The 13,777-nt window shown below is 43.2% G+C and overlaps 2 protein-coding genes across 8 annotated transcripts in view; one reads left to right on the top strand and one right to left on the bottom strand.

Moving 5' to 3' along the window:
* The window catches only part of PFKM (phosphofructokinase, muscle), a 46,494-nt gene extending 45,102 nt beyond the window's left edge, over window positions 1-1,392 (top strand). For all 3 annotated transcript variants that reach the window (XM_017529173.2, XM_017529157.1, XM_017529164.2), the window contains exons 21-23: window positions 323-422; window positions 504-609; window positions 851-1,392. In XM_017529173.2, the coding sequence (XP_017384662.1) occupies window positions 323-422; window positions 504-609; window positions 851-995 (351 nt within the window). In that variant the 3' untranslated portion in view covers window positions 996-1,392. The remainder of the gene's footprint in view (window positions 1-322; window positions 423-503; window positions 610-850) is intronic.
* Window positions 1,393-4,900: 3,508 nt separating this feature from the next.
* Window positions 4,901-13,439, bottom strand: ASB8 (ankyrin repeat and SOCS box containing 8). Of its 5 annotated transcripts, none has more exons than XM_017529109.2 (5): window positions 13,305-13,431; window positions 12,963-13,095; window positions 9,007-9,164; window positions 6,869-6,973; window positions 4,901-5,712 (listed from the first exon to the last, which is right to left on the bottom strand). In XM_017529109.2, exons 3-5 carry the CDS (start codon window positions 9,133-9,135, stop codon window positions 5,080-5,082), a joined length of 867 nt encoding a protein of 288 aa, XP_017384598.1. In that variant the 5' UTR covers window positions 9,136-9,164; window positions 12,963-13,095; window positions 13,305-13,431; the 3' UTR covers window positions 4,901-5,079. The 5 variants fall into 5 exon arrangements, with proteins under 5 accessions (XP_017384598.1, XP_017384609.1, XP_017384631.1 ...); XM_017529120.2 differs by having other exon boundaries at window positions 12,963-13,092; XM_017529142.2 differs by lacking the exon at window positions 12,963-13,095 and having other exon boundaries at window positions 13,305-13,439.
* Between the last annotated feature and the right edge of the window lie 338 nt (window positions 13,440-13,777).

Raw genomic sequence — 13,777 nt, 5'->3', positions numbered from 1 at the left:
TGACAAGAGGGGCAGGCAACTGACCTGTTGGCCAAGAAGACTAAAATGTGATTTGGCAGCTATGGAGATGAAAGAGGGGATTGTGTGGCCAATCATTTTCTTTAATTAGTTACTCTTCTATCTGATAAATGGCCAAATGTGCTGGGCCAGCTTGCCTTGGATCCTGGCGCTGCCTCGGGACACCCTTTCATAGTTTGACTTCAGGATTCCTGTTTTGGGCTGTAAACCTGAGGCCCATCTTTCCTTTTTCTCTGTGTATCTAGGTATCTCTGCCACTTCATTAGAGTCCTTCCCTCTGTAATTTTTATGTTTCTTTCTCCAGGGTGGGAGCCCAACTCCATTTGATAGGAATTTTGCCACTAAGATGGGCGCCAAGGCTATGAATTGGATGTCTGGGAAAATCAAAGAGAGTTACCGTAATGGTAGGTGGAGTGAGAGAGCGAGCGCCTTCTATAGAGGCTGGTTTCCCATTATAGAAGCTGACTGACCATCCCTTATTGCAGGGCGGATTTTTGCCAATACTCCAGACTCTGGCTGTGTTCTAGGGATGCGTAAGAGGGCCCTGGTCTTCCAACCAGTGACTGAGCTGAAGGACCAGACAGATTTTGAGTGAGTACATTTGCTTTCTGGAGTGGTTCTCTCCCTGGTGGTTTCAAGCTCTACTGTCCTCAACCTGATCACTATCTTTAATACTTTTTTTAAAGAAGTAATACCTGTATTCTTACCCATTTCAGATCTGATGTATATGTCCTAAATCCAACCTTTTCTGTCTAACTTCTTCCTATAAACCTTTGGTAGAAGTTGATTGGGGAGCTAAAAGACTATCATCATCTACCTCACTCCTCTGTAGGCATCGAATCCCCAAGGAACAGTGGTGGCTGAAACTGAGGCCCATCCTCAAAATCCTGGCCAAGTACGAGATTGATTTGGACACCTCAGACCATGCCCACCTGGAGCACATCAGTCGGAAGCGGTCTGGGGAAGCTGGCGTTTAAACCTCTCTGGAGTGAGGGGAACAGATTAACTGATCATGGTCAGCTCAACCCCTGATAAGTCCACATCTTGTCAGTGTTTTAGCTATTTTTTTTCATTAGGCTTCCTTTTATTCTGTACCTTGCAGCCATGATCAGTTCTGGCCAGGAGCTGGAAGAGGGGGCACTGGATGGAAGCTCCTTTTAGGTAGAATTTAACATGACTTCTACCCCAGCTTCATCTGTCACACAAGGCTGGGCATCTCTAGTGCTACTGCTAGATATCACTTACTCAGTTAGAATTTTCCGAAAAATAAGCTTTATTTATTTCTTTGTGATAACAAAGAGTCCTAGTTCCTCTACTACTTTTACTACGGTGACAAATTGTAACTACACTAATAAATGCCAACTGGTCACTGTGCTTTTGCTTCTCCTGTTATCTTCCCAAGTGGAATGTAATACTTTCAGCCCCATGTGTCAGACACTTGCCTGATGAAGCAGTAAAGACATTCAGGATATCACAGGGGTTGAAGGAAGGGATTATCTCTAGTATACTACTTGCTGGCAGTGCAAAAAATTATCACTGCCAAACTGTAAAAACAGTTCTAAATAGTGGCTGAGAAGGTTTGTTGCTGGAGTCAGGGATTAAGGCAGCCATATCCTCTTTGCACAGTTCTTTTTTTTTTTTTTTAAGACGGGGTTTCACCATGTTGGTCAGGCTGGTCTTGAACTCCCGACCTCAGGTGATCCGCCCGCCTTGGCCTCCAAAGTGCTTAGATTACAGGCTTGAGCCACCACGCCTGGCCATACAGTTCTTTAGTGGGAAGAGAAATGAACAATAAATATCAAGCACTATGCTAGGCATTTCATCATTGAATCCTCAAAATAGCTTTTGGAAGGCAATGGTGACAGCCTGACTTCAGAAAGGAGGACACTGGAGCTCAAGGTGATTGATGACATAATGTCTCCTTCGATATTATTCAAGTAGAGCTCAAACTCGGTTCTGACTTCAAAGCTTATCTTCATTCCCCATGCCTCTGCTTCCTTACCATGCCATATCAAATCCCCAAAGCCATAAGGCCTATGAAAATGAAGTGAAAGGGGAACTTCACGCATTCATTCAGAACATTTTAAATGCTAATTGCCATTGATTTATAGGATCTCTTTACTATCTTTCATCTTAGAGCTGTTTCCTTGAGAAAATGAAGAGGGAAGGATGGCTGGGGGTAAAGCTAATCAGAGGGAATATGTCACTCTGTAAAGAGTAAAAAATTGAGAATGATGATACTATCTAGGAAAAAAAAAGGCGTAGTGAAGACGACTTAAAAAAAATCAGCCAGGTGTGGTGGCTCATGCCTGTAATCCCAAGGCTTTGGGAGGCCAAGGCAAGGCAGATCATGAGGTCAGGAGATTGAGACCATCCTGGCTAACACAGTGAAACCCTGTCTCTACTAAAAATACCAAAAAAAAAAAAAAAAAAAAAAAAAAAATTAGCTGGGCATGGTGGCACGTGCCTCTAGTCCCAGCTACTTGGGAGGCTGAGGCAGGAGAATTGCTTGAACCCAGGAGGCGGAACTGCACTCCTGCCTAGGCAACAGAGTGATGCTGTCTCAAAACAAAAACCTGTGATGGTGCATGCTGTTTCCCCACAGCTAAAAAGATAAGTGCAATTGTGTTTAAACTCTTAAGTGGAGGTGAAGCAGAATTTATTAGCCACCAACCACGAGTGATTATGAAATAACTGAGAAACAGGTAATATTTTTCCTACATGGCCAAAACTTTCTTTTTCCAGAATATTAAGTCTCCATGATGAGAAATAGCATATAAAGCAGTTTATAAATCTAACAGAATATTAGAATCACCTGGCACCTTTGAACATACTCATGCCCAGGTCTACTTTATTTTTTTTGTAGAGATGGGGACTTCAACTCCTGGTCTAAAATGATCCTTTCACTTGAGCCTCCTAAAGTGTGAGGATTATAGGCATGAGCCACTGCACCCAACCCTACCAGGTCTGCTTTGGACCAATTAAATCAATCTCTGGGAGTGGAGCCTTGGCTTCAGTATTTTTAAAATTTTTCCTAGGTGGTTTCAATATAACTAGGCTTGAAAACTACTGACTAAAGCAGTGGGATCTCATTCCTGGCTACACTCGAAGCATTTGAAGCACTCAAGCCCCCAGCCCTACCCCAGAAAATTCCAAAGAATTGGTATGAGGTGAAATCTTGGCACCAGTGTTTTCAAAAAGCTTCCTTGGTCATTTTATGTGCAGCCGGAGTCGAGAACTTAAAGCAGTACTTCCAACTTTGTGGTAGGAAGGGGAAGCTCTTCAGATACTCTGCCCAAGCCCTCCTGTTCACTCCAACAAGGCCCAGAATCACTGTTGCTAACGGGAGAAAGGTTGGGGTGCAAAGTTATATTGAAGAGCCAGGCAGTAAATGAACTTTTTCTGAGGGAGGTTGGGGAAAAGTAGGAAAAGTAGAAATTGCCAAACTTGCTTTTAGAACTATTTATTCTTTATTTTTTAAATGGTTTTTTTTAAACACCAGCAGTAATAGGACAAAAGCAGACATCTGTTTTCCAATTAGCTGTGTCAGTAGATTCCATTCATTGTAGTTCCCAATCAACTTTTAAAAAAAAGTTTTTCAAGTTTGCATATAAGTCATCTAAAATCAGTAACAACTTGATCTAGTATAGCAACATGAAATGACAGAGTATTGTTCACTAAAGCAGATCTCTTTTGGGTAGATGGACCATCACAAAAGCAGCTCTTCTATGCTTTTTCCACCCCCATCCCAACTGTACCTTCTCACCAATGTATTGTATAAATCAGTAAAAAGCAAAGTTTCCAGAACAACTGAAAGAAAAGTAACTCCAAACTGCAAGCAGAGTGAACTTTCCATTGGGAATGAAGACCCATGGGAAAAGGCAGCCCAGCCCATAACTCTTCCTTGCTGGAACAAACACCATAGGTGTAGGAACTGCCTGCAAAGCCCATTAGAACAGACTGGCTCTCAAGAAGAGAAAGAGCTGCATTAGAAGCTAAGTTCTCAGGACTTCAGAAGTTCTTAGGACTGCTTAGAACCTGCTTTCTCTTCTATAAGGAAAGCAGCAAGATAATCTCTGAAACAGTAGTAATACAGCTATGTATTACTGTTATTAGAGCTATGTTATTTCAGAGCTACTGTGGCCCTTGGGCACAACCATGAGAAAGAGGCAAAGTCTGCTGTTTCCTTTGATGAGGGGAAAGAGGTCAGTCCCTTCCAAATGCCCAAGGACATGGCACACTAGGGATGTCATCTAGCCAAGTTCTGAATTTGCACCATTTGAGGTTACAGTATCTTCATCTTTGGGATGCAATTGTGTTAGCTGAAATTGTGATTTTTCTTAAACTTCTTCACAGATTTTTTTTTTTTTTGAGATGGAGTTTCACTCTTGTTGCCCAGGCTAGAGTGCAATGGCACAATCTCAGCTCACTGCAGCCTCTTGCCTCCTGGGTTCAAGTGATTCTCCTGTCTCAGCCTCCCGAGTAGCTGGGATTACAGGCGTCTGTCACCACACCCAGCTAGTTTTTGTGTTTTTAGTAGAGACGGGGTTTCATCCTATTGGTCAGGCTGGTCTCAAACTCCTGACCTCAGGTGATCTGCCCACCTCAGCCTCCCAAAACGTTGGGATTGATTACAGGCATGAGCCACTGCACTCGACCTAAAATGCTTTCTAGAGGGAATTTTTCTGGACCATTAACCATGTCCCCAAAGGAAAACCACACACATATTCTCTAAGTACTTTCCATCTTCCTAGAGAAATTTAGTTGCACTGCTGACTCCTTTCCTAAGGGGAGGATTGAGGGAGACCTCTTCTTTTGCAAAGGGCAATATAAAAAGGCAAGTAAGCAATAAACAGAAAATAAAAGTAAGGGATTCTTTTTGTTTGGCTGTTTGGTTTGGGGAGGGGAAGTGGTATGGAGGTTACCATTGTGACATGTTGCTTTGAAATCTATAAACCACACAACAGGAACAACTGTTTTTCTGTTTTCTGTGACAAAGTGTACTGCAGGTACAACCTCACCCAGAGTGGCCTGCATGATGATGCAAACATCTTCTCTGGGCTATTCTAAAAGTAACAGGTATTCTTTCAAGGAAGCTGGCAGTGGAAGGCCCTTCACTGCATCTGGCAGATACTGGAGTCCCAGGCTATGGCGCACAGCATAGCGAGCGAGTGTTTTTAGAGTTCCTGGAGCTGAGCACAGAACAGTCAGTTTTTCACACAGCTGCTGATCTCTGGCCACCTCCCGTGGCATGGTACCATTTTTCCTCAATTCAAAATGTCCAACAGCTCTGTGGAGAAGCTCAAAGCAAGAGTCCTCTTTCTCTGTTCCAAGTCCCCTGACTAGCAGAGCCACCAGGCGGGAGATGGGTGTCTGGCCTATTAGGTTGATGACTCTGACCTCTGCGCCATAATCCAGAAGGATGCTGACACTCTCGAGATTTCCCTTCATGGCAGCCCAGCTGAGTGGTGTATCATTGTTGTAATCCAGGGCATTGACAGAAGCCCCACTCTCTAGGAGAGCCCGCACACACTCAGCATTGTTCTTAAAGGCTGCCCAGTGAAGTGGGGTATCTCTGTTGCCATCCAAAGCATTGGGGTTTGCACCATACTCCAGTAGGACCTCCACACAAGCCTCATCTTTCTCTGCTGCATAGTGGAGGGCTGTTCGGTTATACCCATCCAGGGCATTCACCTGTAAAAAGGGAGGAACTATTACAGCAGACAGACTACTGAGGAAGACAGGACGGCAGCAAAGAAACTTGCATGGTTACCCACTACCTTTGATATGCAGTGCTCTGAAGAAGAGGGTCAACAAGCAACTCCCAGGGAATCATAGTGATAAAGATGAAAATGCAGGAGCAAAAAGGAAAAGAACTGTCCTCAAACAGTCAGCACTATTATATGCATTGAACAGTGGGTCTGTATTACTTAGATTTTTGCTGCAATGTTCATTTATCTATTCATTAGAATCTCTACCATAAAGTAAGGGGTAAGACAGGAATAGAGGAAGTCTAAGTCCTTGTAACTGCTCTGAAAGACATTTACTGGAAAGCTGCTTGACTACACAAGAGTTTTGGATTATTTTACTTATCTTACCCTTTCTGTACCCTGTGGCTAATGTAGCAACCAGACTGAAAAATCATAGCTTTTGCTATGTTCTTTAACCATACAGAGAAGTTCAAAATGTTAGAATATGAGTCAGACCTTTGCAAAAACATGCTGTGGGTTCACAAGAGAACCCAAATGAAAGCATGTGATGGGAAAAACACAAATCTTCCAGTGCTGGAAAAGTGGCTGGCTTGCTGACAGCATCACCTGTAATTTTTTTCTTCAAATTTCTGAATAGCATATTCCCTTATTAATGCAATTAAAAAAAAAAAAAAAAAAAAAAAAACCCTGAAACATTTAAGTAAGCTCAACCTTTTTATCTTAAGTACTTTAAGGGGTACTTTAATCAGAGTTGAGGGATCTCTGTATCTACATCTCCTGGACAGACAATAGGCAATGAGAAGATTAAATGGAAATAACAACAACCCCTACAAGGTAAGCTTCCTGAAGTGATGGCCAGCAACAGCTTAAGTTAAAGAGAAGAAAGGCAGAGGATCAATACCGTAAGATGGGAGCAAGGGGGAGGCGGGCAGGGACAGAAGGCAAAGGAATGAAATCCTTATATCATTTTATATATTTACCGTTACATTTTCCTTAATATTGACTATGCCAACATTATCTTGAGTTAGAAGTTCAGACTGGAGGAGGGAAGAGATGAAGGAGTGATGGGGAGAAATTCTAAGAAGGCATGAAGCTCAAATTTTAGTGAATCATTAATGTGAATGTGTTAAAAACATTACCTCGGCTCCTTTTTCCAGAAGTAACTCCACACAGTCAGCATCTGACACCATACAGGCACAGTGCAAGGGCTTCAGAGTGCCATGGGTGCAGTTCACATCTGCTCCCTGTGGGCAGAAGAAAACTCTGGTCAGTGTGCTTAGCTCCAGCTTGCCCAGCAGGATAGGATTCAGAACTGAGTCCAGGGGATAGAGTTCTAACTCTATTTTATAGATACACTGCTAGTTCCTTGTTTCCTTTTCTATTAATTAAACAATATCATGCCAATGTCCAAGCCAAAGGAGTACATTGAAGATGAAGGAAAGCAACTGTTAATTCCTTAGATCAAGTTACTAAGTTTCTCCACAAGGTAGCCTGCCAGATGGTCACCTGGACATCACTGAAGACATAATCTTATGTGTCAAAGCACTGGAAACCTTATCATCAGACAGGAAAGCTGCACCAACAATCCACTTTCTATGGCCACCATATTCTGAAAAAGTAGGAAACCGAGTCTGTCAGACTGAAGCTAGAACTGGCATGCTCTTTTGGCCATTCAACAAATGACCATCACTAATAGTAGCATCATCTTAACACTATTTTTCCTTGTTTATAAACATCTTCAAAGTGGCCTCTTAGAATCAGCATTCTTTACCACCTAGCTTTTGCTAGTGCTTCTATTCAAAATCAAAGGACAGGGGATGCGTTGGCTCACACCTATAATCACAGCACTCTGAGACGCTGAGGCGGGCAGGTCACCTGAGGTCAGGAGTTTGAGACCATCCTGGCCAACATGGTGAAACCTCCGACTCTACTAAAAATACAAAAATTAGCCAGGCAGGGTGGCTGGCGCCTGTCATCCCAGCTACTCAGGAAGCTGAGGCAGAAGAATCACTTGAACCTGGGAGGTGGAGGTTGCGGTGAGCGGAGATCGTGCCATTGCACTCCAGCCTGGGCAAGAAGAGTGAAACTCCATCTCAAAAAAAAAAAAAAAAATCAAAGGAGATGGAGATACTAGTCAGACTGAAGTCACTGAATGACTCAGCAGCAGAGCTAGAATTAGAATGTGACAAAATTTCTACCGTGGAGTCTTCCGACACCACTTTTGCTGAGAATAAGCTAACACTGCATGACTTTTCCTTCTCCAGTCGTGCCCAATAACTCTGAGGCAGCTCTAGAGATCCAGGCTGTAAATGAGGAGCTTAAAAGTCTTAAAAAAGAATATATAGAAGTAACTATCTGGATGCATTTTCTGGTGATCAAAAAATTACTCTGTTAACTTCTCTTCAACAAGACAAATACATAGAAGAGGATAGTAAAGACCTAGGATACTAGTCATATAACAATTATTGAAGAGTGGTGATTAAATATCAGCTAATTAAGGTGTTTTCTTAAACTATAATTACCATGCATTTTAGGGGTTGATATCCTCTACAGAACCAGAAGTGGTAGCTGCCTTTAACATAGAACGTAAGTAAAAAATCTCTCCATTGTAATTATTATAACTCAGGTATGAAGAAGGGGTCACAAGGATTTAAAAACCACCTCTGTATCCAGGCACAGTGGATCACTTGAGCTTAGGAATTCAAGACCAGCCTGGGCAATATGGTGAAACCCTGTCTTTACAAAAAAATTAAAAAAAAAAAAAAAATAGCTGGACATGGTGGCATGTGCCTGTAGACCCAGCTACTTGAGGGTGCTGAGGTGAAAGGATCGCTTGAGCCTGGGAGGTCAAGGCTGCAATGGGCCAACTTCGCGCCACTGCACTCCAGTCTGGACAAAAGCGAATCCCTGGCTCAAAAAATAAAAATAAAAACCACCTCTGCTTTGCCCACCTCCTCCGTTAGTAAAACATGTATAGAAGACTTTGAGTTCAATGGATTACATACGCATCATACTCAGATATTTTACAAAGAACATGAGACTAGGGTTATTGAGAACATACTCCAAGAAGAAAAATGTCAGATACACAAAGTAAAAGGGAGAAGGGAAGCAAAGCAAACATGGGGAAATGCATTTTAATGATCAAGTTAATGCATTTAACAAAATGTAAAAACTCCTTGTGATCTTGGGCTGAGTCAAGGAGGATTTACATGAGGATTTATAGAGCTTTCCCACTTCACATCGCAAAGGAGTCTCCTGTCAATACTAGCACACTTACCCCTCTGATGAGGTCCTCTACATTATCATGTGGGAAGGAACGGATGGCAGCAATTGTTCGGATTAAGCGCTCCGAAAGAGAGTATTTGCTCTGAATGCTCTGCATAATATACCACATACTGGAACTCATCAAGGTTCAAGGTGTTCACATGCTCCAAACTGCCTGAAACAAAGAAGTTTTAGGCGTATATATCACTGAGCACCCCTGTCTTTAGGGTTAGGTGTTTCTCTGACGCCTTCCCAATACTAAAAGCAGATTTCAAGGAGTGATTAACACTATTTTCATAACCATAAGGAATTGAATTATAATAGTTGCCTAGGGAGTTGGAAAAACCTGGACACAAATGTTTTACTCTAGCACAAGATTTCCCTAAGAGGTACTAAGACCCCTATGGAGCTCTGTGTGGTTTACGAACAAGACTAGGCAAGGAATAGGATTTTTGAAAGGCTGAAGAGGTCACAAAACATTATTTTTCTTCTTTGAATTTTTGTGGTTTTTATGATCAGCACCACCATTAAGTTATTTATAACACTGGGCCTTGCAATATAGTTATGTACATATTGTTTCTCCACCTAAACTGTAATCAACTAGAAGGCAAGCACTTGGTCTTCTACTTTTTCACCCATGTAAGGCCAGCCACAGAATCTCACAAAAGGCAGGTATTTAACAAATATTGGTTGGTTGACTAACTAAACAGTATAGAAGTGATTGTTACCTGTGAAAAGAGAGGAAGAAGGCTATGGAGCAAATAGATCTATCTTAATAATGAAAAGGCATCTGAAATATTTTCAAATGTCTTCAGCAGAGGGAAAAAAAGGAAATATTTGAGGTAATATTCTAAAATAAGAAAGGAAAGCAAATGTATAACTACTCTAGAGTCGTCTATATAAAACTAGGAGAAAATTAAAGTTCATAGTAAAATATGCTTTCAGTTTTAGAAAAATATCCTAGCACTTTGTGAGGGGGAGGTCAGTGGATTGCCTGAGATCAGGAGTTCGAGACCAGCCTGACCAACATGGTGAAAGCCCATCTGTACTAAAAATACAAAAAAATTAGCTGGGTCTGGTATCGTCCACCTATAATTTCAGCTACTCGGAGGCTGAGGCAGGAGAATTGCTTGAACTGGGAGGCAGAGGTTGCAGTGAGCTGAGATTGCACCACTGCACTCCAGGCTTGGCAACAGAGTAAGACTCCATTTCAAAAAAATAAATGAGTTAAAATTTTTTTTTTCTAAGGTGGAGTCTTGCTCTATCACCCAGTCTGGAGCATAGTGGCACAATCGGCTCACTGCAACCACCACCTCCCAGGTTCTAGCAATTCAGCCTCCTGAGTAACTGGGATTACAGGTGCCCACCACCACACTCAGTTAATTTTTTGTATTTTTAGTAAAGGTTTCACCATGTTGGCCAGACTGGTCTTGAACTCCTGACCTTGTGATCCACCTGCCTCGGCCTCCCAAAGTGCTGGGATTACAGGTGTGAGCCACCATGTCCCGTCTTTAACTTGCTTTAAAATCTGCATATTTTTCTAAAACTGTGAGCCACCACGCCCAGCCAAAATTTTTAATAATTAGCTATTCATGACAACTGAGAAATAGACTTGGTGAAATACATGTTGAAACCACAATAAGACAGAGTTCTAGGATGGAAGAAGAAAATAATGCAATATACTTCAATTCAACTTAAAAGGTTTGGCTGTATAAGAGACAAGAGTTAGGGACCATTTAAAATTACAGCCAGTAAGGTAGAGCATTTCTATGAAACAACACATATCAAAAACTATAGAGAAAACATAATACACAGTATCAGTTCTCTAGGTGCAAGTGCTTAGAAATCTCTGTCCTTATTATAAGCTCCTCGGGAATAACGATACTGATTTTTTTCAACAGTACCTGACACATGGTAGGTTCTAAATATCTGTTGAACCAATGTAAAGTTGATTACTTGAGATCCTAAGAAATTTAAGACGAAGTAAATAAGCACATTATGCATATAAAATTGTTTTGGTCATTTAATAATACATAATTTTTTTGGCAGGGCATGGTGGCTCATGCCTGTAATCCTGGCACTTTGGGAGGCCAAGGTGGGCGGATCACTTGAGGTCAGCAGTTTGAGACTAGCCTGACCAACACGGTAAAACCCCATCTCTGCTGGGCGCGGTGGCTCACGCCTGTAATCCCAGCACTTTGGGAGGCCGAGGCAGGTGTATCACGAGGTCAAGAGATCGAGACCATCCTGGTCAACACGGTGAAACCCCGTCTCTACTAAAAATACAAAAAATTAGCTGGGCATGGTGGCGCATGCCTGTAATCACAGCTACCCAGGAGGCTGAGGCAGGAGAATTGCCTGAACCCAGGAGGCGGAGGTTGCGGTGAGCCGAGATCGCGCCATTGCACTCCAGCCTGGGTAACAAGAGCGAAACTCCGTCTCAAAAAAAAAAAAAAAAAAAAAAACCCCATCTCTACTAAAAATACAAAAAAATTAGCCAGGTGTGGTGGCATGCACCTGTAGTCCCAGCCACTTGGGAGGCTGAGGCTGGAGAATTGCTTGAACCTGGGAGGGAACGGATGCAGTGAGCAGAGATGGCACCACTGCACTCAGCTGAGGCAAAAGAGAAAGACTCCATCTCAAAATCATAACACATCATTTTTTGCATTTTTTTTTTTTTGAGTCTCACTCTGTCACCCAGGCTGGGGTGCAGTGGCGCAATCTTGGCTCACTGCAACCTCTCCCTCCCAGGCTCAAGCGATTCTCTTGATTCAGCCTCCTGAGTAGCTGGGATTTACAGGTGTGCACCACCACGCCTGGCTACTTTTCGTATTTTTAGTAGAGACAGGGTTTCACCATGTTGGCCAGACTGGTCTCAAACTCCTGACTTCAGGTGATCCACCCGCCTCAGCTTCCCAAAGTGCTGGGATTACAGATGTGAGCCACCGTTCCTGGCCAATTAATTTTTGCTTTTTGTGATGAAGTATCCCTTTATGTATTATACACTATAAATTCTGATAGTTTCTTTTTTGTGAATCAGTAGCCATTTATGTTGGATGTAAATTCTATTAATAGAATACAAGTTAAAAATATTTATACGTATCGATAATTCAAATTGTGTATTTTTCTCCCCTGTTATCATGCATGAATAAGCTCACACACTTGTTTATATGTCTATGACATTTTCTAGACAGTTTAGATTTGCCATATGTGAGACAAGGGTCTGTATCTTGTAATTTTTTTGTTTCAAGGAAAAAGGAAAAAAAAAAGAGGTGCATTTGAGTTGGAATTCCAAGAATGGGGGCGGAAGACATCGCATCTAAAGCAGTAGGCTTCGACCAAAGTGGTTGTGTTGCCTGTAATCTCACCACTTTGGGAGGCCAAGGCAGGAGGAGCTCTTGAACCTGTAAGTTCAGAACGAGCCTGGGCAACATGGTGAGGTGACCCCCACACCTAACCGTCTGTACAAAAAAAATTCAAATATTAAAATAAATAAAGTGGTTTCATTAACCATTTCTGGGCCACGATAATCTGATGCAACTAAACACTGCAGTCATTTCTGGGGGGCTCCTGGACTCCGGGCTAAGAACTCTTAAGAGTATGGTCAGTGGTCTGCTGCTGCCTGAAAGCTTCCGGTAAAGGAATGAAACTTCAGGGCAAATTAACTGCATTCACTGTCAGGAACGGTCGGAAATCTAAATTCGATCTCATCAGACTGCAGCCGGTGTACGGTTTGGCCCCCTTTTTCAGCTCTGCTAGAGCTGAATGCCCTATCTCCCTCGTTTTCTTTTGCTACGGGATCCAGAGAAAACACGAAAGGGCATTTATTGCGAAGCTAAAAAAAAAAAAAAAAAAGGCGGAAAAAAGACGACACAGCAACTCTAATGCGAGGGAGGCCTTGGCTTCCCCGCCCCCTCCCGCCCCTGGAGAACTCTGGCTGAGCCTGCAGCGCCCCTAATCCCACCACACCTGCTGCGGGAGAGCTCGCGGCAGCTGTCTTGCTGAGGCTAGGGGGCGGGGGGCAAGGGCACAAAATGCAAGGACGTGCGGTTTCAACGCACAGGCTCCCAACAGATATCTCGCAGCACTCCAGGCAGGTCTGCTACGGAAAGAGAATCACACAATTTGTGTTGGGGGGGCCTCAAAAAGGGAACAATTCCCTCCTGGATCTGCCTTCTAAGGCCCGGAACGAAGTCTCAGCCTCGAGAGCTAGAGCACTTTGACCTGGGAGTGGAGGAAGCGTTATTGGGCGTGGTACCCTGGGTTGGGAAACCTGGCTGTAGACCTTCCCGCACCAAGAACCGCACTCACCGAATTGCTAGGCTGAGCGGGGTGTGGAAAGCCGCAGTCAAGGGTGACCCGGAAGCAGAACCCCTCAGCGGCAAGCCCCTCTGTTTACAGGACAAGAAGACCAACTAAGATGGGCGCCTGCGCATTGACGAGTGTTCGTAAGCGAGGCGCGCCTGCGCAGACTTGTGCAGCAGCTTCCGTCCTCCCGTGGCCTAGTTAAGGGGTTACTTTCTCTCTTTGCGCATAGGTTATGCGCGCAGGCGCAATGGAACGTTCTCGATCGCAGCGGCGGGGCTCAGGTCTTGGTCCTGCAGTGGGGGAAAAAAGCTCAGGAACTATGGCTGTTGAGCCGATTCCATATGGTTGCACCTGCGTGGACCAGGCCAGCAGTGGGTCCATCTACAATGGTTTAGTTGCTTAGGAGACTAAACTCTTTTTTTTTTTTTTTTTTTTTTTTTTTTTTGAGACGGAGTTTCGCTCTTGTTACCCAGGCT

The sequence above is a fragment of the Cebus imitator genome, unplaced genomic scaffold, assembly GCF_001604975.1.
Source record: "Cebus imitator isolate Cc_AM_T3 unplaced genomic scaffold, Cebus_imitator-1.0 Scaffold2, whole genome shotgun sequence".
Classification (NCBI taxonomy): domain Eukaryota; kingdom Metazoa; phylum Chordata; class Mammalia; order Primates; family Cebidae; genus Cebus; species Cebus imitator.
Note: the sequence above shows the minus strand (reverse complement) of the source record. Positions and strands in the feature narration are given on the sequence as shown.